The sequence below is a fragment of the Chelonia mydas genome, chromosome 7, assembly GCF_015237465.2.
Source record: "Chelonia mydas isolate rCheMyd1 chromosome 7, rCheMyd1.pri.v2, whole genome shotgun sequence".
Lineage (NCBI taxonomy): Eukaryota > Metazoa > Chordata > Testudines > Cheloniidae > Chelonia > Chelonia mydas.
In genome coordinates this window covers 28,854,877-28,882,184 of record NC_057853.1, presented here as the reverse complement: position 1 = coordinate 28,882,184, position 27,308 = coordinate 28,854,877, and the positions used below count along the sequence as shown (strand labels likewise).

General features: G+C 41.9%; 1 protein-coding gene across 16 annotated transcripts in view; it reads right to left on the bottom strand.

The window, feature by feature from the left end:
• WNK2 (WNK lysine deficient protein kinase 2) overlaps nucleotides 1-27,308 on the bottom strand; it is a 177,610-nt gene that overhangs the window by 53,841 nt on the left and 96,461 nt on the right. For 8 of the 16 annotated variants that reach the window (XM_037905248.2, XM_043550420.1, XM_043550421.1 and 5 more), the window contains exons 9-16: nucleotides 23,820-24,016; nucleotides 20,922-21,074; nucleotides 15,589-15,780; nucleotides 13,364-13,900; nucleotides 7,412-7,717; nucleotides 3,130-3,179; nucleotides 1,107-1,272; nucleotides 906-1,022 (exon numbers count right to left, since the gene is read on the bottom strand). In XM_037905248.2, coding sequence (XP_037761176.1) covers nucleotides 906-1,022; nucleotides 1,107-1,272; nucleotides 3,130-3,179; nucleotides 7,412-7,717; nucleotides 13,364-13,900; nucleotides 15,589-15,780; nucleotides 20,922-21,074; nucleotides 23,820-24,016 — 1,718 coding nt within the window. The remainder of the gene's footprint in view (nucleotides 1-905; nucleotides 1,023-1,106; nucleotides 1,273-3,129; nucleotides 3,180-7,411; nucleotides 7,718-13,363; nucleotides 13,901-15,588; nucleotides 15,781-20,921; nucleotides 21,075-23,819; nucleotides 24,017-27,308) is intronic. The other 8 variants (XM_037905242.2, XM_037905244.2, XM_043550423.1 and 5 more) reach the window with 6 other exon arrangements.

The following is a 27,308-nucleotide window of genomic DNA, read 5'->3' as shown; positions in this document are numbered from 1 at the left end:
TCAAAGTCGTGCTTACTTTTCAGATGATAAGCAGGGCTGGTGGCACCACCTGTTAAGGTTGCCTGACATGTCCTATTACAAGACCCTGCTTTGAGTGTTTATAGCTTTTCCAAACTAAGTGATTGGGCTACATTTTCCAAGCTGGGCGTCTTTTGGAAAATTCTAGCCAAAATGGTCAATGGTTTCTGGACAAGGAGACTGGGACTTGGATGAGGAGCCAGGTTTGGGGAATAGCCAGGATTGGGACAAGGTCAGATTGGAGAGGATTCAAGGCAGAAAAATCTGTGTCCATTGGCGCACACTCCCTTCGAGAGCCTGGACTAGAACCCAAGATTCCTGAGTCACAGCCGCCTTCTGCTGCTAGCAAGTATCTGTGAAACCCATTGGCAAAATGTGTCTCTCATACCTCTCTAGTGCTGAGCCACAGAGAGGATGACAACCTACTACTGCTATCAATTACTCTAGTAGCTCAAGTGGCAAAGGTCTGTGTGGTTGATCTAAAGATGTCAACCCTGCTGATGATCCATGTGCGTGTCAATATGATGCCACATGATGGAACTGTTTTTTTCAGTTTATGCTTTTTAAAACCTAGGAAATTACACAAACTATGTTAAAAGAACATTATTAAGGTTGCAAAAAGTCAAGCCCTCAGTAGTTAGGAAATGCCAGAATTAAGGCTGCCTGTGCCACATTCATAATGCATAAAACACAGGCTTTAATTATATGATCTCATATTATTTTTTTCATAGCAATCTTAATTTTGGCATTCCCTAGCTTTGGAATGCTTGACTTTGCAGCCTCAGTAATGTTCCTTTAACACATTGTGTGTGTGTAATATACATATAGTTTATGCAACTGAAAATTTTAAGTGTCTTTTCAAAGTTTCTTTGCAAATAAGGTCTTACCATGTAAGTAGCAATTTCTTCTGGCGCATCACCATCTAAATCAAATTTAAAAGTCACCATTTTGTGATTGTGTGTTTCCAGCTGACATTCCACCATCTTATCCCCTGTGTTGCACACCTATAAGAAAAGAGTAATGTTGATAATTATTTCTGGCATGTCCAAGAACAGAAGTTCAGCCTAAGACAAAGAGGTTGTACTTGCATTTAGAATGGTCAGCTTTGGTCTGCTCGACTTCTCCTGGCGTGATCGAATGCGTGTAGATTTCTTATGTTTCTTTGAAGGCTTCCCTTCTTGCTTTCCACTTCCAACCACTCCTTCAAAGCTGTCACTCATCTCTTTACCTGAAGCAACATCAGGACTCATGTAGCTTTGTAACAGGGAAGGAAAAAATACCCACATGGGATGTGGATGTGGAAAGAAGAAGAAGAAAAACAGTGACTACAGGAAAACAGGGGATCTGCTTTGTAATAAAACTTTTGAGAGCAGCATGGCTGGCCACAATTCAGCAAGGTCCTTAAGCATGAGCATAAGAAAGCACATGATGTCCCTTGCACAATTAAATCAGGGCTTTAATTTCCACTGAGAATAGCTCCTTTTCCTCAGGGGCCCTTACAGTCTGTCTTTGAATTGCAAGGGTCCCCCATTTCCCCAACTTATTTTCTTACCCTTCTTCAGGTTCTACTCTCCAATGGCGAAGGTACATATGTGACCTTCTCTAGAAACCATCACTTTTTGTCAGTCAGAGACGCAGGGAAAGGGTCACACAGGAGAGTGACATGAGATACAGAATACAACTTCTGCAGCTGCGGGCCATTTTACGACCAGGCACTTGTTCTTAGTCTATGAAGGTGCAACAAAACTCTAATGTGGAGAAAGGACCGCAGGGCATTGCTCTGGGATATGTTCTGATGCAAGCAGCTTTTAATGTTGCCACGGCTAGGAAAATTAGTTTTTCAAATATAGCTAATGAGGAAAAAAAATTTGAGAGTGATTAATCACTAAATATTTGGCGTCCTTTCCTATAAGAGACTGTAGGATAGCATATTCACTAGGGATGAGTGAACTCACTTTGCCTAATTCAATTATACCCAAGAATTATAGGTCTGAAAGTTACTGGAACCTGGAAAAGGTAAATTCCACCTTCCATGAAACACAAAAAAGAATTGAGCACGCCACAGAAACACCAGACACAGAGTTAGTGTCCTGAAGCCTTAAAAACGCTACTTTGCCTGCATGAAGGGAAGACAGAGTTTATTTTCCTTCCCTAGAGCCATCACGATTTTTCCAATGGCATTCAGCCTGTAAAGCAGAATACTCCTTGCAAGTGAGAAGCAGTTCTAAGGCTCTCGGCCTGTATTTACTTGTGTCAGCCTCGCTTTTTGGTGAGGTAGAAATGGGGGCAAAGGGAAATGTTCAACTCTGAATACACAGGGCAGGCTTCCCCTTATCTAGAAAATGTGTTCTGGTTAAAACATAATAGCTTGAAGGTAAAGATAAACGTCACCCCCACGAGTTTGGGTCCTCCCTCAGGCTCAGACATAAAAGATTGGACATTAAAACATGAATTAAGACAGTCAGCCAAATACAGTAGAATTATGGTAGCACCTCAAGGCTCCAACCTGTATTGTGCTAACCATGCTAAAGACAGAGCTGGCTTGGTCTATACATTAAATTAATACAATTTTTGCTATACTGGTATAGTTAAAAGCGGGATAGTCCACCCACTAGAATGATTGCAGTTATATTAACATAGAGGTGCCTAATACTGGTATTAGCTCTTGCTGGGTGGAAACGGGAATAACCTCCAGTGGTGTAAGGCACCTTTATACCAGTATAACTGCACCCACACTAGGGACTGTGCCACTTTACCTACTTTGACAGAAAAAAAAAATCATACACCTAACCAAAATCGTTAAATAGCACCACAGTTGTGTGTAGACCCGGCCTAAGACAGAGTCCCTGCTCCAAGGAACTTACGGTCTATTCAGATAAGATAGACCAACCCAAATAGCTAAACTTCATGTATGCAACTTGTTACTTTCCCCAAACCTATCACTTACTACCTCCAATCTGTCCATGTGCTACCAACCTAACACTCCCACCCTACACCCTGCTCCACCCCATTACGAAAGACAGAAATTCAGGCTCAGGCTTGTGAAGGGGGAGAAAGAAAAAGCTTCCAGAAATAAAAAATGTTCACATGCTAGAGAGATTGTAAGGATACCTTTCACAGCTCAGTGCTAGCGTCTGCTGTTTTTCCAGTATTGCATGCTCCTAAAATATAAAAAGAAGTAATTTAAATAGAGACATCAGGCAACATTTAATATATTGTATTTGCATATGAAGAAACATGACACTTTGTAGATCAAGATTTTTGGTAGAACAGTTTTGGGGCATTTAGAAGGATATTTTCTGAAAATAAGATTTTAATCCCACACCATTTTGTTTAACTCATTCTCAGAACTTGGAATGCCACTAAATTGTTGCTTTTGTCGCTAGCATTTCTTTTGGAGCACAAGCCAATATGGCTGTTCGTACACACATGGCTGTTTGTTAAAGCCCACTTTTGGAATAGAGTTTGTTAATAATTTAGTTCTCCCATTGCTCACTCGGCAGCAGAAGAGCAGAAAACAGAGAAGACCTTACATAAATCAGCAGTTTAAAAAGAGCTCACGGCAATCGAACAGTGTTAGTATATTTGGGATCCACGTCATTACCTACCTGATCTTATTTAAATGGATCCAAAATTTGGCCTAACCTTGTTATTTTTTTGCAGTATCCTACAGTAAAAAAAAAAAAAAAAAAAAAAAAAATGCATACAGCAGCAACGTTTAATATTTCCAGTATGTTTTGCTTATGCTTGAAAGTGCATGATGAATTTGGAAGAAAGGAGAAAAACACTGACATACTGGGCTGCCTACCACCCTCTTCTGCCTGCTCTACAACAGATAGATTTTCCTTTAAAAACAGTTCCCCACTCTTGCTATCACTGGTTCAGCTTCACAGTGGCAGCGTTAGTAAAGACACCCTGCCACCGGTCTCCAGGGCTCTACATGTGAGGTGGTGTAGGCCTAGTCTGAGCAGACTTAGAGGAGATGATGCTTAAAGCACCAGTGGTTGCTGGAGCCCTCTGGCACTCCCACCAATGGAGATAAACTGGTGGTAGCAACAGCAAGACACTAACCAAAAATCCTAGTGTAGCCACATGTTCAGGAACCAAGTCAAACCAGATGATCCAGCTGTCTCTTTCAGCTTAAACTCCATGACTCTAAGGGTATGCCCGCACACAGAGGTGCCAACTTTTCCCGGCGCCGGTGGGCACTAGACCCCACCCGCCCCGACTCCGCCCCTGCCCCGCCCCCTCCTTGCCCCTATGGGACTCCTTCCCCAAATCCCCACCCCAGCCCCACCTCCTGCTGAGTGTGCTGCGTTCCCCCTCCCTCCCAGCACTTGCCACGTGAAACAGCTGTTTTGCAGCGGCAAGCGCTGGGAGCTAAGGGGAGAAGCGGGGACGCGGCGCGCTCAGTTTAGGGGAGGTGAGCTGGGTCGGGGTGGGGTGCTGCTGGTGGGTGCAGAGCACCCATCAATTTCCCCCCGTGGGTGCTCCAGCCCCGGATCACTATGCAGACTTTCTGACTTGGGTCTGCGTCCATACTGCAAAATGATAGGGCGTGGATACAAGTCACAGCAGGACTTGGGTTCTGATCCACCTCCCTCACAGGGTCCTATGATCCCGGGCATGAGTGCTTGCTGACCTGAGTCAGATTGATGTGTGTGTGGACAGAAAGGGGCTTGGACTCAGTGTAGACATACCCAAAGTTCCCTGAATCCTTTATGACTGCCCTCTAATGGAACGAGAATCTGCACACCAAAGTTAAAATCTGTAAGCCTCTAAAGGATACCAAGCTCATGTTGGCTATTGCTCATGGCTCTATAAGCCAGTTGTACCAAACCTGACTGTTTTCTCAACAGAATTACAAAATGAATGAACAATGAGATCACAGACACAACATATTTAGATTTTAGTAATGCACTTGGATCAAGTGTTTTACAAAATCTTAGTTGCCTGATCAAACCAAAATGGCCAGGGATTTGAGTGCTGTCACATGGATTCAAACAAAAGATAACGCCAGAGAGCAGTGTTATGGCAAAATGATAATGAAATGAATTGTTTTGAATTACAATATACGAGTCTGATATGAAACTCTCCTTACAAAAGATTATACCTAAGAAAACCGTCACAAACGTATTTCACAGTATCTGACATCAGCACAGTCATCAAGGGGTACTTGGATTAATCTGACCCTTATGTGGATGGGGACTCACAAACAATCCAGCTCCAGTGGACAATGATTATCGTTCAACCTAAATGAGGAGTTCCTTTGTCTTGCAGAGCAGATGGACAACAAGGGCTAGCACACAGGCTCACGTGAACAAACCTGTGCCCTGCACGGAGAAAAGTAGAGACACGTGATAAGGGCAGGTATGGCTTTAGGATGGGGATTTCCCAGGGGACAGTACAGGGCAGGGAGGGTTCAAGCAAATCTGGGGCCCTTCACAGTCACTCAATTGGGTCTCCAAGCCTCCAGAATCAGTGTGCAAATCTTCCCTCCAAACCGCTCTTCTCCATTACGTGGGGAATGGAGGGCCAAGGGAGCTGATCCCATGAAATGAGAATGGGAACAGTGAGTTTATCCAGAGCTACTGTGTGTGAATGGAGTTGGGGAAATAGTGGATGGGGGTTTCCAAGGACATGATAAAAAAGTAAAGAGATATCCTTATGCCTCAGGGGCCTCTCGTTGCCATTTCAGTTCTCTCAGAGAAGCTTGTACTTCACATCACATTACACTACAGCAATACACATCACACCCATATTTCATAGCTCCCAGAGTGGTATAGAACCCCCCAACAGACACTGCAGGTGTAGCAGCATTGTCTATAATGGTTCTGGTGCTGGGTGTATGCAGGACCCAGAGTGGGCAGGAGGAGAAACACCCAGAATCTGGGAGGTGTTGGATACAGCTGGGATTTCAGATGGGTTTTTAGCAGGTGAAATTCCCATGTGCACAGATTTGCTGATTTTGCTGCCAATGTTTGAGATCCAGGACTTGTGTGAAAGCACTGGGTTGGAGAAAATACCACAAGTCTCCATGTTGCTAATTTCTCTAACAAAAAACACATACACTTCAAATCCTTAAGGTCTTCCACTGCTTGAAGGGGCAATGGAAATTTATCAAAATGGGCGGTGGTCTCCAGAGGGGTGCCATAAAGTTTGGCTGTACATTCAGTCTTATTTAACATCTGCACTGATGATCTGGAAAAGGGGCTTAACTGTACCTTAATGAAATTCTCAGACTGTTCAGTGCCAAACTGGGAAGAAGCTGCATATACCAGAGAGGAAAATACAAATTGACAGCTAAAGAGTTTAGAAGCATGGGCAGAAAGAGAGATTGAACCTGGAAAGGTGAAAGCCATTGCTTCAGGGGAAAAGATCCTCCAAAGCAGAAATGCTCCATGCAGGACAGAAACCTGGAAAGCAATGGTGCTGAGGGAGATTTCAGGTTGGGAGTGGACAGTAAGTCAGATATTGGTTTGCAATCTGATATAACAGCCAATGCAACTTTGCTTTGCATAATAATATGCATTACAACACTGAAGGGAAGGCAATATACCTCTATAAAACTTTGTCAAGCCTCAAAGTTAAACAACTGAGTGAGGCATTCAAAGGAAAGCCAAAGTAGTGATTACCAGGAAGGAAAAAGTAATTGTGTTACAAAGAAAGACCAAGAGAGCAAAAGGTAACTTTGCTACATGACTGCTAAGAAGGGACATTTTTGGTAATTTTTTTTTTTTTAACCAAATATGATAAATATTTACCAATTTTTGAAGAATCTAAACCATCAGGAATGGAGTGAAATTCATGGCAGTACAGAAAGATATTACACTAAAAAGTAACGGGATGAGGGAAAAAAGATTTAGGCTGAACATAATGAAGAATTTTTAGACAGTGAGATATTAGATTATGGAATAGTTTTTCCAAGGCAAGTGGTGGAAGCCCCATTGATGAGACATTTAAAACAAGACTGGACAACACACTGGATGGCGCCATATGGAACACTCCTGCACTAGCCCAGGGGTGATGACCTAATGATCTAGAAGTGTAATTTCCATACCAATTTCAAAACTATCTTTGCATACCCGTTCAACTCAGGATGAAGGGAGTACTTGAGAGCTGAGTTGTCCAGATGTCTTATTACTCCAATAAATGATGTTAAGGAGACATTTCCCAGGTTAACAAGTATAATATAGGTGTCAGAGTGGTATAATATATAATCTCCAGCTATATATGAAATAATTGCTAAGATGATGGTTCAGCCAATAAAATATAGTCTAAGATAAGGGGCTCCACAGAGTGAGCTTGGATAATGGCTCTTGTGAAACAATTTTATATCTATAAAGGAGATTAGTGGCAAGCATGGTAAATCGTTTAGGAAAAAGTGTTCTACCTCTTGAGTTGACTCTGTAACCGACTGGATGGCAGAACATGGAGCCTGATGCCCCAGAGGCTGGGAAAGATCTGGTTGAAGCTGCAGAAGACCAGTAGGCTGAATAGGCAGACAATGATCTATGGGCACTGTTGCACTAGCTGCAGCAAGGTTGCCATGAAGTTGTGAACGACTTTCTGGCCCGAGGCAGGGAGGCAATATTTCAGGTTGCAACTGCAAAGGCGATGGCATAACTATCGAACGCTGCATTGGTATTACAGGCATCTGGGTTCCAATTTCCAAACCATATTGAGGATGTCCAATGATCTGTTGTAATACAATAGAGACCTATTAAAAACCCCTCTGTTTAGGGTGTTCATGACTCATTCAAGTCAAGATGCAAAAAAGTTGTTTTTGCTAATTAATTAAACCTACGCTGAGAACATCTCTATGTTTTTTGTTTATGGGACATGGAAAGAAGAGAGCCATAAAGACTTGTTTTCAAAATAATCAGAGTTAAAATAAAATCAGAGGCTGCTACATATATAATTTCTGAAGGTACAACAAAGAGCATGCATGTCTGAGCATTTATGTACTACATGTGTGATTATTACTTTCTTAATGATATTTGTAGGAATCATGCAAAACTAGGCTGGATCCTGCTTATAATTTCAAAACCCTGCTTATATCCCATTTCCTTGAACACTTGGCTCTATTTCCGTAAGCCTAGGGCGTGTACATGGAGAAAAAGATGACAATACTTAACAGAGTAAACAATATTCAAGTTGGCAGGGTCTGATGACATTCATCCGAGGGTACTTAAGGAGCTAGCTGAAGCAACCTCAAAACTGTTAGCAATTATCTTTGAGAACGCCTGGAGGATGGGAATGTCCCAGAAGACTAGAGAAGGGCAAACATACTACCTGTTTGAAAAAGGGGAACAAAGAGGACCTGGGGAATTACAGACTGTCAGTCTAACTTCAATATCTGGAAAGATACTGGAACAAATTATTAAACAATCAATGTGTAAGCATGTGCAGAATAATGGGATTATAAGGACTAGCCAGCATATATTTGTCAAAAAGAAAGCATGCTTAAGAACCTAATTTCCTTCTTTGACAGGATTACTGGCCCAGTGGATGTGGTGGGAAGCAGTACATGTGATATATCTTGATTTTAGTGAAGCTTTTGTCACAGTCCCAATGACATTCTCGTAAGCAAACAAAGGAAATGTGGTCTAGATGAAGTTACTCGAAGGTGACTGTACAACTAGTTGTAAAACCATACTCAGACTAGTAATCAATGGTTCGCTGTCAAACTGGGAGGGCGTATCTAGTGGGGTCCTGCTAGGGTGACCAGACAGCAAATGTGAAAAATCGGGATGGGGGCAATGGGGTGTAATAGGAGCCTATATAAGAAAAAGACCCAAAAATCTGGACTGTCCCTATAAAGTCGGGACATCTGGTCACCCAGGGGTCAGTTCTGGGTTTGATACTATTCAATATTTTAATTAATGCCTTGGATCACTTGATAATTGCCCCGTTCTGTTCATTCATTTCTGCTCCTCGTTTTGGACAGGTCCTCGGCATGCAGCAAGAAGGGCTGAAACCATTGGGACTGCTGTGGGTGGAACTGTTTGGTTTTAACTGCCCGTGTATAAATCCTCAGAGATTGAAGGGTCACCCTTGGATCTTTAATCTCATCTATTTTATTGGGAAAAATGTGAGGGGCCTTCAAATGGGAGGTCTCAAAAAGTCTGTTGCACCTCTGGGGGGAAGACTTGATGACTGCAGCCAAGATGAATGCCACGCAGTGATGGCAGAAGCCATAGCTCGAGCCACAGAGTCTGCTGCATCCAGGCTCACCTGCAATGCAGTTTTGGTAAACGATTTGCCCTCCACCATAGCAGTGAACTCCTGCTTTGACCGATCAGGAAGCTTGTCTTTGAACTTCAGGATATTATCCACTCGGCTGAAACTGTAGTGACCCAGCAGAGCCTGCTGGTTCACAACCCCAAGGTGTAACCCTACTGTGGAATGAGGCTTCCTGCTAAACAGGGCTAGCTTTTTTGCTTCTTCTCTTTCGGGGTAGAAGCCTGGTGTCCTCGTCTCTCTCTTTTGTCAGCAGCAACGACTACCAGGGAGCCTAGAAGAAGGTGGTTATAGAAGTGCTCAAATCCCTGTGATGGCACATAGTATCTTCGGTCCCCCCGTTTTAGCAGTGGGAGGCAGGAAAGATGGGGTTTGCCATAAAACCTTGACAGGTTCCAGGATAGCCTCATTAATAAGGAGAGCTACCCTAGCAGGTACTGCAGAGGCTAAAATGTCCACCAGGCTGTGTGACCTTTCTCCTGTACCTCTTCTGGTGGGATATCCAGAGCTGCAGCCCCCTCTTCAACAAGTCTTGATGAGCTCTGAAATCATCGGGGTGGGGTGGGACTCAGTCACTATTGCCTCCTTAGGTAGTGTTGAGGAGGTCCCTCCTCTAATTCCTCCACAGGAGAGTCCTGACCATGTAGTTCCCGCAGCACAATACCAGTCCTGGTCCCTGGGAAGGAAGACAGTGACCTTGCTGTAGAAGCTCCCAGTGCCTAGCCAATGCAGAAGGGCGAGAAGAGAGGCTCTAGAACGTGAAGGGAAGACCCAAGGGGTCCAAAAGGGCCACTGATATGGAAGCGGGACCCAGATATGTGCAAGTCATTGGTCTTTAGAGTGCTGAGACTGTGGCTGGTACCACGGTGGACAGGCATCTTGCCTCACAGTCTGATGGGCAGTCTGCTTCCTCAGACCATGGTGAAGCTGACTCGGTTGGGACCAGGGAGACCAGCTCAGAGTCTGGAGATGGGGGAACTGGCAAGATCATCGCTGGTTTCCTTCTAGATGGAACTCTATGGAGAGAGTAGCTGTAGAAGCCACCAGTGCTCTGGGGCTGGAGCTGTGACCATGCACTTCCAATCTCCATACCGGGCGAGATTCTGAACTAGCAGGGGAAGCGGGCACCAACAGGTTAAGCATCTCTCTGGATGTCTTGAAAGCCTTGGGTGTAGATTGAACCCAAAAGGGCTCCTGACTGCATTTCCGAAAGGTGCACCAGTCCTTCAGGATCAGTCTCAATGGGAGCTCCACAGGTTGAGTGTGCAGTGTTTGAAGCATCACTTCCTTTTGTTTGTTTTAAATCTGCTGCCTACGGATTTCATCAGGTGACCCTTAGTTCTTGTACAGGGTAAATAATACTTCCTATTCACTTTTTCCACATCATTCATGAATTTATTGATCTCTATCATTCCCCCCTTACTTATCTCTTTTCTAATCTGAACAGTTCTAGTCTGTTTAATCTCTCCGCATATGGAAGCTGTTCCATACCCTCGAATCATTTTTATTACCCATCCCTGTACTTTTCCCAGTTCTAACTTTTTTTTTTTTTTTTTTTTTGAGATGGGGTGACCAGAGCTTCAAGCAACATTCAAGTTGTGGGCATGCCATGACTTATATAGTGGCATTATGATATTTTTTTGTTTTATTACCTATCCCTTAGCTAATGATCCCTAGGATTTTGTTCGCTTTTTTGACTGCCGTTGCACACTGAACGTTTTTTTTTCCCCCAGAGAAATATCCATGACTCTTTCTTGAGTGGTAACAGTTAACCTAATTTAATATGCAGATAGAAATGAAGGCACAGCATCCTTATATCATGGAATGTGTTTACAGAGGAGTCTATCATGGAGGTTATCTGGATAACAGTTTGGTGTGTGTTGCTGGAAGGGAGTAGCATGTTGCTTTAGTGCAGAGGTAGTCACTTAAAACTGTACAGTAAATTACAGCAGAATAATTTTGAAATCATATGTTTGACCCAGGAGATAGCGAGCAAACAAATATTAGCCATCAACGTCAGTGAGACAGTGACCGTATTGGACGCTTAGTTATTCATAGAAATACCTCTCCCTTAAAAGTACTTTAAAGACAGAACAATGTGCTTCTGAATATTCTCTGGCCTAGGTTTAGTCTTCTATTTCATTTGAATTAGCTATTATTTGTCCTACTGAACTACTTCAGGACTCTACCACAGATGTGTCAGGTAAATGAGGCCTTTGTGTCACAAGCGGGAATAGCAGTTCATGGTGTTTGCCATGCATACTATGCATAAAAGGCCAGATTCAACGCTCTTTGAAGCCAATGGAAATATTACCATTGATTAGTTCAACAAATTGTATCAGGCCCAAAACGAGCTAGAATTCTTCACAAACAATATGTCAGTACCAAATATATGGCTGAAGACAGAAATTTAGATATGATGCAGTAAACTGGAGATACCATGGTACAGTAGACTGAAACGGGATGTTATGAATTTCAATTCACATGCCATTCACATGTAAACAGATGTAACAGAACACTTTCTTCTTCAACCTTCATTTTTGAAGTAAGCCATTCTTAACAGATTTGACCCCTCCTACTATCTCCTGCTTGGGTCTTGCTGTATTATACTTTATGTTGTCACATTATAAAGGTGACAACGGTATCATTTGCAGACTCATTAGTAACTCATGAGCCACTTATCTTGCAAATGGTGCTAATATTAGAAGTCCTATTTTATGCTTCATTGGTTTTAACAAAAAGGACCTGCAGCTGGTATTTATTTCTTTTTTGTAGCTATCCTCCAAGCAGCCTTCCAGAAGTATTCTCCAGCAATCATTTCCCTTCAAGTTTAAAAACCCACTCCTTATAAACAGTTCTACATCAATAGAACTGACACAGTATGTCCATATTCCAACATGCGTACATATCGACAGTTCACACAGGATCATGCATGTACTGTACTATGGATATTAAAATCAGTGGTATAGTATCTCTTTATATCTGACCGTTATGGACTGCTTTTCTCCCTTGTAACTGAAATCAGGATGATCATCCTTTTGGTGTGGCCATTTTTCCTTCCAGCTGGGACAAGGAGAGAAGGAACAGGGTGCTCAAGAAGTGATCCTAACCTTCATTCTACAAATCCATTAGACGATTATATAAAGTACACTACACTGGGTCAAGACTTTGCGCAACAAATTCAACTGCTTAATCCTAGTCCAACCAATAGCTACCTCATACTTAGGGCCCTACCAAATTCACAGCCATGAAAAATGTGTCATGGCTATACAGATTTCATGGGAAGGGAGAGCAACATTTCTCAAATTGGGGGTCCTGACCCAAAAGGGAGTTGCGGGGGGGGGGGGGTCACAAGGTTATTTTAGGGAGGTTGTGGTATTGCCACCCTTATTTCTGTGCCGACTTCAGAGCTGGGTGGCAGGAGAGCGGCAGCTGTTGGCCAGGCACCCAGCTCTGAAGGCTGCGCACCGCCCACAGCGGCGCAGAACTAAGGGTGGCAATATGGTACCATGCCACCCTTACTTCTGTGCTGCTGCCTTCCGAGCTGGGCGGCCAGAGAGCGGCGGCTGCTGACCGAGGGCTCAGCTCTGCAGGCGGCAGCGCAGAAGTACGGGTGGCACCACCATACCATCCTTACTTCTGCGCTGCTGCTGGCGACAGCTCTGCCTTCAGAGCTGGGCTCCCGGGCAACAGCCGCCGCTCTCCAGCTGCCCAGCTCGGAAGGCAGCACCGCCACCAGCAGCGGTGCAGAAGTAAGGGTAGCAGTCTTGCAACCCCCCTACAATAGCCTTGCGACCCTCCCCCCCCACTACTACTTTTTGGGTCAGGACCCCTACAATTACAACACTGTGAAATTTCAGACGTAAATAGCTGAAATCATGAAATCTATGATTTTTAAAACCCCACGACCGTGAAATAGACCAAAATGGACCATGAATTCAGTAGGGTCCTACTAATACTGCATTACTGTGCTGACAACAATATGCACGAGTAAAACATCTGAAGTGCAAGGAACAAAAACCCCACCTGCATGTTTATAATGGAACAAGGCACAAGATCTACTACTGTTAGTACTGATACAGTCCAATGTCAAAAGGATTACCTGGTTACCAACTCCAGACGCAGACACAGTCTGTTCTGAAGAATGAATTATGCCTGGCTGCAGTGACTGAGGAAGCGGAGGCAGCTGCTGCGAAACTGCTTGCATGTTCTGAGCGTGATGGGGTGAGGGAGCGTCACTCTGAATGATCTGCTGGAAGGTAGGCTGGTACATCTGTTGCTGGGAGAGATGGGATATTGCGTGATGTGTTGGCAAAGCTGACCCTCCCGGTGGAGCCACAGCAAGTAATGGTACCATAGCAGCCGACATATTTGGCACTATTGTTTGGCAGGGCAAGACCAAAGAAGCCACGGTAGTATGAGGAAGGTTGACTGCCTGCATGGACAGGGCCGGGGGATTGGCTGCCAGAGGCAGAGCAGGATTCATGGGAAGGCTTGGTATAATCACAGCTGGAGTGAAATACTGGGAAGGAGCAGGTGTGGGGGGTGCATTTGCAGCAGGTAAATCAGAGACGCTTGGAGGAAGATTGTCAAGTCCTGCCAGAGGAGTAACTGCAGGAATGACAGGAAGCTGAGGAATCTGAAAAAAATATAATATCACATAAATTGCAAATGTTTTAAATTGATGGTACAAATTAGTTTCATCTGCCATCTATTAACTCATTGGTGCCATGCTAATTATGTCTATTTATTAGTCACTTCCTTCCATTTCCAGAGTTACATAAATAGCAACACTTGGATAAATCAATTTATTGAATACAAAAGGAGAATTTTAAAGTTTCTGGCCATTTTTGAGGCCAAAGAATTCACAACGGTTTCCAAAACTAGTAGGCAGCCATACAGCAACCTAATAATAAATAATCATTACTCTGATTCTGAAACAAATTAAAAATCTTACTAGGTAGAGGCTTCAGAAAGTAACCACTGTGCATGCAAAATGAGTTGAGACAATTTTAATAATTCATATTGCAACTGGGCAGGATAGAAAAATTTGTGGGAACAGTTTTTAGACACACAAACTCCCAATGACATGATAGACTAAAATGACCCTGCTTTGCCAATCTGCTGTTTAACATTTCCCTCGAATGCCGAAAACAGAACATGCCTCGAGGCCTTCTGACGTGCCAACAGGGATCTTATACACTAAGGTCCTGCTCCTGCAAGTATGGAAATACGTGACCAGTCCCCCTGTTCACAGGCATATGTACAACTCTATGCACAGGTATTTACAGGTTCAGGGCGTACATTTAAATTCCTGTAATCTCATAGTTTCCTTTTTAATACATGCACAAAGGAATTGCAGGGTAAGTTCTCATGAAGTCAACGGCAGGGCTGACTGCAAAAGTGGATCACAATACACTCTTTTACTAAAGAACACTATCTTGCATAAAAATCCAGAAGCGTAAAAACTGGATACTTCAGTAATTTTATAGATAACCTGATAGCCATGCTAAAATAATATAACAAGTAGCAACAATATATTAAGTTACTAGAAATTTTTTTGACTGTAAATGCACTTTTAATCTTCAGAGGACATTTAGGCAGATTCTTGGCTTTTGGAAGTGAAAAGGTTTTATTTTGCAATTGGACAATTTTTTAGAAGCAGACATTGAGAATTTTCTTTACCAAAGCAGATAGTGGGAGTCAGTGGAGACTTCAGAAGAGGAATACATCACAGAAGCAGCTTGCTCTTTCCCCTTCGTTTAAGCTGTTTCACGTCTTTAAAACCCTTGATAGCCAACCTACCAAATGATGCTAATAAGAGCTTTACTACTGCAGGCCAAAGAATAGGTTCCAAATTGGCTACTGCTAATGGAAAGGGGCCAGAGATCTGGAAAAAGAGATGGAAGGGGGAAGGTGGTGGGGTGGAAGGTGAAGAGAAGAGCTCAAGAACATTAAAGTGGGCAATTGCTCATGCTCTTAAGCCTGTGATGGGGAAGAGGGTCCACCATGAAGGGGAAAAAAATGCAGAATTACAGTTATTGCAATTCAAGTGACTAGCATTAACAAGATTAACTAGGCAAAACCCAGGATTATTCGAACAGGATCATTTTTTAGTTCACCAAAAACAAAAATTAATGAAAACAATCCAGAGAGCATTTAATAGTTACATTCTCATGAACAAAATTACACTGGTGAACATTTCCAGTAGCCAGGTGAAAACTTCAGGGCACATGACACTGATCACTGACTGGCTAGAAAACATTACTTGAACAAACGTGCCTTTAAAATGATTTAACACACCACTGAATTCTCAAAACACTTTACCTGGGAGGGTGGGACCTGAGGAAGTTGCTGCACAGTGGAAATTTGTAGCGGTGTTAGCTGTGTACTGGTAGCTGCCACCTGAGAAGTCTGGGTTTGATATTGGGGCAGCAGATGGGCGGCGGGCTGCAATGGACAAACTGGCTGGCTGGCTAGAACCTGCTGCAGAGGAGCTTGCTGTGGCATGGATTGCTGCTAGAGAAAAAAAAAAAATGGCATATTAAGAAAGAATCAGTTCACCGGACACCAGTCTTGTTTTCTTCACAGTTAAAGCTGTATGCTCAACACAGAACTGTCACTCATATTGAGCAGCACTGGTAAAAAAGACTGACACTTCCAGTTCAAACATTGTACAAGAGCCTAGACTGAAGTCTTATTTAAATAAAACCTATATTACCACAAAAGATAGATGAGCTCTGTTTGGAGAGGATATTTTTAATAAATCATGCAGGCTCTTTAAAGCTAGGTAAAGGACAAAAGAACCTCTATTTTCTAGCCAGCCCTGCAAAATCTTCCAGCTATGGACCCCAAATATTCCTATATGTAGAGCAAACCAAGGCAATATTGTCATTCAAAAATTCACTCTATAAAAAAGCCTAGACATTCAAATGTACTGTAAATTGTACTCTCTGGCTGATCAAGGAATACACCGTTCTTATTGAAATAAAGCTACAAAAGCCAGATTCTAAGAATATTTCCCTCCACCCTGGCAGATCTGAATGTACACAAAGGCTAGGGAACTGATAGCATAAGAAACTCGTCTTACACTGACCACCCCTTAACCCTTTAATATCTGAAAAAGTGAACTACAAAGCAAAGACGACCCCCTCCCCACGTTTATGCTTTTTGCGATATATAAAGACACTTCTCAGAATTGAACAGTGATGTCAAGAGTATGTGACCAGAGCTGGCTCTCTCCCTGCTTCCAAATGAAGTGAATGGGATTCCAATTAGTTATAAGTGAATATTCAGCATCTCTTCTCTGTTGGTCAGGAGGTGAGATAGCAAAAAGCTCAAATCACAAACTCAGGTAACATCACAATTTGCATTCTCCAGTAACCTTGCCAAGAGGGGAAAGTAAAGCCTGACTTCTTATATAAAAAGCAGTACTTTAAAAGATCCTTTGAGAATGTTTTAAATCATTGAAGGGCAAAACAAAGTTTTTTGTTTAATTTTTTGTTTTGTAATCCTGTTTTCAATATGCAGGGAAGCTTTTGCCAAGTGATAACTCATTTTTATGAATGATCTCAACTCTCGCCTGCATGGACCACACTCTAGAGTTTCAGTGGTAGCTGTGTTAGTCTGTATCAGCAAAAAAACCAGGAATCCTTGTGGCACCTTAGAGACTAACAAATTTATTTGGGCACAAGCTTTCGTGGACTAGAATCCACTTCATCAGATGTATGAAGTAAAAGATACAGGAGCAGGGATAAATACATGAAAGGATGTGGGTTGCTTTACCAAGTGTTAGATCAGTCTAAGGAGATAAATCAATTAACAGCAGAATACCAAGGGAGGAGAAATAACTTTTGAAGTGATAAGAGTGTGGCCCACTACAGACAGTTGACAACAAGGTGTGAGTTGAAAGTTTAGTTGTTGTGACAACAGTTTTAGAACTTTTATTTGGATAGAGGAAATAGACAATTACACCATCTTCCCATACAAAATGCCTCTTGCCCCGCCCTGCTTTTTTGCTGCAAGTTTACATTACAGCATATACGAAAAGTGACAATTTCTAAACTAGAACCTAATTTTGTAAACATTCACAGTAAAAGACAATTCAGCATTGGACCTCTCTCAGTTCAGCTGAACTCTGCCTAGTTCCTTTCATTAAGTTTTACACAATTACCATTTTATTCAATTGGAGAGCAGCTGGTGAGCAAACAGACTGGCACAAATCTAACATTACTGTACTCCTCTCAGTAAGTGATTTTGGATCTCGCACGAGATTCTATAGTGACAGCCCTGGAAACCAAGCTCCGGGTTCACAGGCACAGGGGAGGCACTGCTACATTGGCCTGCCACACTACTGAAAATTTGATTAGAATGAGATCACTGTTCCATGGCTGACTTAATAAGTACGTTTTCACCTCTAACCATCTGTCCTGCTTCAGGGGTCTCAGTGAATGCTGGATGTAATTTAAGAGATAAATATGCTTGATGTTAAAACTGTAAAGATAAAAATAAATGAATAGGGAAAGGTAAGCATTGCTTTTCATCTTTGCTGCTTCTGAGGAATGACAGCTCCGCACTGTTTGATCTTGTGTGTTTTCAGAGATAGAATGCTTCAACAAGAACCCTTATTTCCTTTTTTAAAATATATAAACACAAGAACAGGGATGAAACGGATTAAAGAATCAAGTGGGCTTGCCCATCTAGACACATTTAAGACTGAAGCAGCTTTGTGGCTTCCAAACATTGTAAACAGGTGTGTGTTTGGCTACTTGCATCTGGTGGCGCAGGTTACTCAGCAAGTCTCAACATAACAAGTGGGGCTGTCAAGCGATTAAACAAATTAATCTCAATTAATCGCGATTAATCACACTGTTAAACAATAGAATACCATTTATTTAAATATTTTTGGATGTTTTCTACATTTTCAAATATATTAGGGCTGTCAATTAATCGCAGTTAACTATGCGATTAACTCAAAAAAATTAATCGCACTGTTATACAATAGAATACCAATTGACGTTTTAAAAATGTTGGATGTTTTTCTACTTTTTCAAATACATTGATTTCAATCACAACACAAAATACCAAGTGTACAGTGCTCACTTTATTATTTGTGATTACAAATATTTACACTGTAAAAATGAATCTGCAAATGAATCTGAAAAAAATCTGCAAATTCTGATGTGTCAGCAGAAAGCCCATGTGGCCAATACACACACTCCTGCAACTGGAGCTTGTCCCAGTTCTGTCCAAGAGGCAGTAACATTTCTGGCTGAATGAGAGAACATGAGAATATTTTGCCCATTAGAAAAAAGGGATACGATACAATAGTTCAAGATACCATAGGTTATAAACAGGAGGATCAAATTATGCTGTTTCTATGAGAGTGCTTTCAGAAAGAAGACAATACTTCATCCAATAACAAAACTTGAGCTATTCCAGCACTGAATATTACTAAGACTAAAGAGATTTTGAGATCTTGATGGCTCTAAGTTCAAGAGAAAAATAAGCATTCATCTATGCCAACGATGCTAGTATTAGAAATACGGCATATTTTGACAGCCTAAATGGTGTGAGGGAGCTGGTGAAACAAGAAGACATCTGTTAGTAAGGCAGTACATTCCTCTGCCCTGTGCACAGAGAGCATAAACACTCCTCAGCCCATTTAAACCATAGCTTGCGTTCACGGAAGCTGAGTTTTTGGTAGAAACACAGAACGGGGACAGGTCTTTATGACATTTGCGTTGGCCTGAGATACACTTTTTACTACCAGTTAGTACGGGATTCTTGTCCAAGCAATCAAGAATTTGTGACTCTCAATTTTCCAGCATACAATAGATGCTTTGTAAATACCTTTACTATGCATGAAATTTCAGAGAATTATTTGAGCATCCTACACCAGAGATCGGCAACCTTTGGCAACCTTTTCCCTGTCAGGGAAATCCGCTGGCAGGCTGGGACAGTTTGTTTACCTGCAGCGTCCACAGGTTTGACCGATCGCAGCTCCCATTAGCTGCGGTTCGCCGTTCCAGGCCAATGGGGGCTGCGGGAAGCGGTGGCCAGCACATCCCTCGGCCCATGCCGCTTCCCACAGCCCCCATTGGCCTGGAACGGTGAACCATGGCCAGTGGGAGCTGCCATCGGCCGAACCCGCCGACGCTGCAGGTAAACAAACCATCCCGGCCCACCAGCGGATTTCCCTGACGGGCCACATGCCAAAGGTTGCCGATCCCTGTCCTAGACAGACATTGGAGGAATCAGCATTTTGGAGACTGTCTAGAGACAGCCAGATTCTTCCTTTAGAAGAGTGTTACTTGGTGGATCAAGAACACACTGTACTATGTTTTTAAAAAATTATATAATTATTCCTAAATTCGAGGTGGGCCTCTGACCTTCATGCTCCCTTGGAAAAGATGCTCTAAAATCCCCCTGAGGATCTGAGCGCAGTTTAGAATAGACAAAAGTTTGTTTTTCCAACATTAATTTATTAGCGAGTCATGCACATCTCGAGTGCTAACAATAAAATGAAAACAAGAAAACAAAGTTGCTCACTCACTTAGCTTTTTTATAAGTTATGCTTTGCTCAGACCTGCATCCCCCTGTAGGTACTAAAGCAGGTATCAGAGCACCCAGCATGTTAATACATGGTGGTAGAGAAACTGTACAACAGGATATGCCAGGGTCTCAAACTATGGGGCTAGGACTCTCCGACTGAGTCAAACTATTTTTATTTATTTATTTGCTGTCCTGAAAATAATATAATACAAATGGCTGCCTGGGCTTTCCCTCAGGGCTCCTGTGTGCCTATTTCAGCTCCAGGTCAGCTCTCCCACAGCGAGCAAGGCTGCAGAGGCTGAGCAAAGTTTCCCCATCAGTGACCCTGCCAGACTACAGGGGCCTGCTGGGTTGCTGACACAGACTGTGTCTCTTCCTCTGCCCAACAACCCTTCTGCCAGTGCTCAGCCAGCCCACAGCTGCCTGGGAGGAGAGAATAGGGGAGATAGACAGCAACCACCAATTGCCTCAGGGCCTCCCGGTAAGGAGGTGAAGAGGACAAGGACAAGCTCATCTACCTCAATGAACTATATTCACAGAAAGGCAGTTATAATTGCATATGTTTTCTACAGTATTTCATTAACGCGAATATTGTCTCTAGCACATGTGAAAGTGGCGCTCGGGATCATTTGCTCTGAGCAACATGGAGTTGCAATGATGAAAAGAGAGCCACCAGCATCAAGGAAGAGTGATCAGCTTTTCTAGTTAGCAAGCCAAACTACCGTGTGATTTAAGAGCAGATATTAAACTGGGATTCTCTCCACTACTGCGGATAAAGAGTTTATGTCAAAGTTCTGTCTACTCTGAAAAGCACCCAACCACTAAGTCGCTGATGAGCCAGGGAAAGAAAGTGGAAACTTAGATGTATAATATTCATGAATGTAACTTCTGAATATTACGATTTGTGTTCAAAAGCAAGGTTTCAAAACTAACTAATGCATTTAAATGGTGGTTTAACAGGTTCTCAGTACAGTAGTTCTATTCAATAAGCAGACCTGATCTCTCAGAAGTCCTCGAACTGACCTCGGACAGTGATTTTGCTAGCAAAAAGACCATTCAGAAGAAAAGAAAGGCAAGAGACGGGGTCAGATAGTTTAGCTTCTCACCTGCTGGCTGGCTAAAACAGGCTGAGATTGCCCCATCTGCAATGAAGCAACTGTGGTTGGCTGTATGACTGGGAATGTCATTGCTGGCTCTTGGTAATGCTGCGGTCGCTGAGAGATAACAGCAGGTGGAGCCTGAACCACTGTTAGTCCAGGCTGGAGGAAAGGAAAATAAATTACTTTAGAAGAAACATCAATAAAAAGTTGTCTACAACCGATTTTTAAGAACATGCTTGCTACTAAATATTTAATTCAAAACAAGGAAAGAGAAATGAAAAACACAGGCAAAGGAAGGTAACATCTCCAGAAAGAGAGATTTCCCAGGGGAGATATAAAAAAACAACCTGTATTGCATTTCTCTTTATTAGACCTGGGGCCACAACCCAGATAAGCTCCATCTTCTGTCACTGAAAGTGCTCTCTCTCTCACGCATACAAAATACATTAAAAAATCAACAACTAGCTTGGTAAACTCCAGTTGGTATCTTAAAAACAAAACTTTTATTGCCAGGTGATTTACTGAAATTGGAGGCCAGGAGATTGATTTAGGATTTTAAAAAAACAATAAAAAAAAAACAGCAACAGATAAGGAAGTAAAATAAAATAAGGTTCTTGATAAGCAAAGTCTCAAACTCCTGTACAAGGAAAAGGATAGGTATGTATATTAAAGAAAGGGCCAATAGACTTAAAACCCTATTTACCTACAAGGAACACCAATTACATCTCTTGCTGCATGATGCTATACTACCGCAGTAATGTATTTAGAAATTTCCGACTTAAATATGTCAGGAAGTATTCATTGCTTAAAAATCAAGTGTTCTTTTTAAGCTTGTAACAGTTTATACCTGTGTTAGATGAAAATGCAGTCAAAAATTAAGCTGACATGAAATATCTAGGAAAAAAATATTGCTTTTGACAAAATACAAAACCAAGTGAAATACTTTCTGCTGTTTTACCCTTCGCAACACCCAATTAAAAAAAAACAACAAAAAACAGATCACATTTAAGTCCAGTTACTGAGACTGTACCAATGAAATCAATAAAAAGAGTGGGTCTGCTCTAAGGCACTATACTGCACTGCTCAATTTTATGTCTTCTGCAGAAGAGGTATTGCTACACTCAATCATAGCTGTTATTTCTTCATGTGAAAAATACAGGAGAAAGGATGCAATCAACACAACTACATTCATAGGGCAGATGGCTTCAACAACTGAGGGAGTTTGTTACAGAGGCCCAAGTTAAAACAGGATGGTGATTCAAGCCATTCTCAGGACCATTCAAACTAAATACACTGTACATTCTGTTGCAAGCATTTTGGAAAACAAGGGGGAAACAGGGTAAGTGTGGCATTTCTGAAGCATCTGGGGAAATTTTGGATCAAACAAGACACACTTGTCATTCTTGGATGTGGTTTTTCTTCTTCTAAACCAACTAGGGATGAAACGAGGGATTCAACCTACCACATCACTGGTGGTGTTTTTACTAGCTAGGCTGTTTCTACTGCTCTGCACAGATGGGGTCACTGGATCGTTCTGCTCTGTTAATGATGTTTTGCCAGCGCAAACTTTGTGGAAGGGCAGAGGTAGTTCAGGCATGTTGACTTCCCCATAACTGAAGGACTCAGAACGCAGGACTTTTTCTGTGACTCTTGCAGTTCTCACGGGAATAGAATTGGTCTTTTGGCTAATTATGTGCTGCAGAGATTCATGTAATAAAGGCAGGTCTGACCTTCTGCCGCAAGGCCTGCTTGCTTGAGGAACAGGTAGAGATACTGAGTTTTTCTCTTTGTTACAGAGGCAGCGAGGAGTATTTGTAGCACACTTAAGGGGTACTGACTTTTTTGGATCTTCTCCAGAATGAAGCAGATGGGCTAAGCATCCCTGACAACTGTGTTTAAGGATCATTAACTCAGTGGTATTTGCAGAGATCTCTAATGCCACTAATTGTGATTTACCTGCTTCTTCTTCTCTATTCGGTGAGATTTTTATGTTTTCCTCTATTAGTTCTGTTGGAAGAGAGGAGGTAACATTTGGAGTCAAAGCCACTACTGAATCGCTATGGCGACGATAATTGCTCTGACTGCTGTGAATCATGGGTAACAAGTATTGGCTAACACAGGAGCAGTGTGCCACTGGAATTTCTGAAGGACACACTAGGCCTATATTGATTCTTTCACTGGAGAGATAGGAAGGTTTATGTTCGCTTGCACGCAATTGTTCTTGCAGCGATGGGTCCATTAATTCTTGGTGGCCAAGGTCATTATAACATGAACACAAGAGTAAGTGTGAATATCTGTCTGGGTTACCAGTGTTGGGTTTTGGAGCCTCAATAACAGACGTGCTTCTTCGCCTCTGTGCAACATTACATCTAAGCAAAAAGCTAGAAAGGCATTCAACAGACGCTTGATCTTTAGCACAACAGGAAGAAACATCGGACCCAAGAGGCTCTTGAACAAATGAAGGAACAATATGTGGCTATATTAACAACAAACAAAAAACAAAAACAAAAAATAATTCTCAAATGGACGTGCTCATGAGGTTAAATCTAATCATGGCAAAGCTATTAAAAAAACAACTCAATGAAATGAAAAAGATGAATGCTCACTTTATGATGCTTAAATTAAAGTACTATAGCAAGCAGCAAAGCATTTCCTTGAGCACAGGAAGTACAATTATAAATGTCTTATCTTTCGATAGCAAAACTAAAACACATTTTTAGGCAAAAGTATGAATACTTGTATTAAATAAATCAGTATTGGTAGAAATGGGCAGAAAAGAAAAAGGGTGAGCCACAGGATCTACACTCACGGAAGGCAGAATATAAGGCGAGTCATTAAACATGGTCTAGTATATTCAACATTGTTGAGGGGAGGAGAAAAAAAAAAAAAAAAAAAATGACTTACTACTGAAGGCTGCTGGTAGTGCCCCAGCTGCTGAAGGGTTTGGGGCAAAGCCTGGCTCTCACTTAGAGGTGGACTGTAAACCCGTTGAATAGCAGGAGGTATTGAATCAGGCAGAGATGAGTAGATGACACTTTGCTGGCTGCTCTGGGAGTCTGAATAAACTGTGGACCCCTGACCGCTGTCAAATGTGCTGTCAGCTGAAAGAACAATCTTTTTTATTAAGAGCTTAACAAATCAAACAAAATGTTCAAGCAGTGACTTAATGGGGAGGCCTGTGTGGGGTTTATGCAATTGGCATTTTTACTACCCTAGCTATTTCTACCATATATGTAAGTTATAGAATACAAATGCTATTTTCTGTGAATATATTCCTCCCTGAAGCCAGAAATGAAGAGAGTCTCCTATGGATTTTGTGCAGAGCTAGGCACATTGATATTCCCTTCAGAGGTCACAACATTGATGTTAAGAATTGCAGACCTTCTATGGATTTTATAGCATGAAAGAACAGTGAGCTGATTGTGACTTCAATGGGAGAGGAAGGATCTCAGCTGCCTGCGGGATGAATTCCTTTGGAGATAGAGTGGTTTTAATGATTATTTTAATTCCCTTTTGGTTAGTGGTGTTGCATATTTCAATTTCAAATAAGTTATGAAATGTTACATTATTTACTGTGTGTTAGCCAATATAAAATTTATAATCAGCTTCACTATGTAGTACCACCTTAGTTGAGAAATACTAACAAAGCAAGAAAAAATAGGGGAAAATGTACAACGGAGAAACTGTAGGAAAACAAATCATGGCTTTTTGACAGCTGTATATTAATTGGTGCAAGACAGCAAGTAAAAGAGTAGGCATACCTAAAAAACTGCTCTAAATCATTAACTTGATTTTGACTTGCCCTGCAATTTTAGGCATCGCTTGCCATGGAAGCACAGTAAAGCTACACAAGAACAGATCCACCGAAATTACAACTGAATTCTAAGCAATTTTAATACACCCTACTCTTTCCTGGTTTTGTTACTACAAACAGAAAGCCTTAACATACCTGGACTCGACACCATAATAACTGGATGAAATAAAACTGCTTTATATAAGCAGTCATCTCGATCCAAGTTTTTAATGAACAGAAGCACAATTCACCACTTTGTCAGTGCTCATAATACAGAGAGCAAGCCTGATTAATCTGAAAAATTGCACAACTCTGGGAACTGGGCAAGAGTGACATCTTTGTCAAAATGGAAATAAGCCTTATAATGGCATTGTTAAATATTAACGGCTTGAAAAAAAGGTCTTTTCAAGTTTACTGAAGCCAGTAAAATATATCTGCACCGTTAACTAGCTTCTTTTTCTATAGATGTTGTTTTTACACTTGAAATAACCAAGGCAGCAGTAGTAGTGAAGTTAAAATACCTTGTCACAACAGGGAGGAGTTAAAAACCTGGACCAAAAGTGGACTGTAGCAGACTTGAACCATAACTGTTAAAAGGATTTTGAATTAAAGGAGTATGATTTTACCATATCTTTATCTAAAATCTTTATCTTCCCCATCCCCTCACCTCCCACACAGGGCTTGCTCTACGGGGGTTTGAATAAAATGGGACCCAGAAGTGAGCCCCCCTCAGTTTTCAGAAACTAACCTCCCAAATATGTTTTGAAAAAACTAAAACCCACCTCTAGTTTTCCTCACTGCCAGTTTAAAATAATCAGATGCTGCCTGTTATAACGATGTAGGCGTTTTATAGAATAGGGACTTTCATCATTATAAATAGTTATTCAAGACCACAAAGGAAGACAGAGTGTAAGTGAACAGAGCTAAAGCAGAAGCTGAGAGTCAAACCTAGATTTTCTTGGCACACCAGGTCGCACACACATATTAAATTATTAATATAATCTCTGCATCCTCTCTCTCCATCACATGAACAGATAGGGAAGTGATTTATAGAGCTTTTAGACTCAATAGCACTAAACAAGCATCCAAAGACATGGGATATGGAATTGCTAAAGTACAGCAAGAAATAAATTACAAGACGGAACCAGGAAGCAAGTTGGGTATATAATATATATATTTACATCCTGTAAATTGTCAGCTCAAAGGTCACAGAAAGGCACAATTAACCTCAGTTAGCTATTATTTTTAACTAACTTAGTGTCTTTTATAAAAGGTTCTTCAAAGGCAGGGGTGGCCAACCTGAGCCTGAGAAGGAGCCAGAATTTACCAATGTACGCTGCCAAAGAGCTACAGTAATACGTCAGCAGCCCCCCATAAACTCCCCCCTGCCCCCAGCGCCTCCCACCCACTGGCAGCCCCGCTGATCAGCACCTCCCAATCAGCTGTTTTGTGGGGTGCAGGAGGCTCTAGGGGGGAGAGGGGAGGAGCGAGGGGATAGCAGGCTCAGGGGAGGGGGCGGGAAGGGGTGGAGTGGGGGGCAGAGCCTGTGGCAGAGCTGGGAGTTGAGTAGTGAGCACCCCCCGGCACATTGGAAAGTTGGTGCCTGTAGCTCCAGCCCTGGAGTTGGTGCCTATACAAGGAGCCGCATATTAAAGTCTGAAGAGCCGCGTGTGGCTCTGGAGCCAAAGGTTGGCCACCTCCGCTCAAAGGAGTCAGCTTATGTGAGTTAAGTATGTAGTCAGAAAAATATAAGATCAGACCAAATCATCTTCTTCCAAAAGTTTTGAAAGTACTATAAACATTCTGTAAAGTTCTGAAAATATTGTAAGAGTAAGATAATTTTATGCCTTCTGAAAGTCTGCTGTTTTGTGCTGAGCTTGTTGAATTATTATCATCTTCAATACTCAAAAGCTAACTCAAGCACAATGCATGAACTATAAAATGGGTAAGGATTTTGTATCCTTATTTATAAAATACCTGAATTAAGGAATAAGCAGTCTCTGTGCTCCAAATAATATCTATTTAAATCGAAGAACGTCTATAATAAAATTCCAAAGCAACAATAAGGTAGCATTGGCTTAACAGTTTAAGAGGAGAAGCCATACATCAGTTTGTCTAAGGGATATACCCTTGTCTAAACCAAGGGATAATGCACCCTACAGGGATGTGATTTTTCAAGCACATTAATGTCTCATGCATTAATTGGTCTGTATAAACCCTGCTGGTGTGCACTAAAGGTTTTGAATACTACTACATTAAAGTGGGCTACGGAACCATTAGCACGCACCAGCGGGTTCTACCTGGACCAATTAATGCACAATTGATTAGTGTACTTTAGAAATCACACCTCCCACATGGCACATCGCTGTTCGGCATAGACAAGCCCATAGTAAAACACGTAGCCCCAAACTTTTTCTGAGCTTCCAGTCTAAAGCATTTTGCAATATCAACCTGAAAACCACTAATACTTAAAGTACACCAACAAAATTATAAATACACTCACAATTCAGTGAGATGGGGAGCCTGTCTTGCTGACAAAATGTGTTCTGAAGGTTGATCTGGGGGTGGGGAAAGGGGGACATGGTCTTAAATTATTTTTG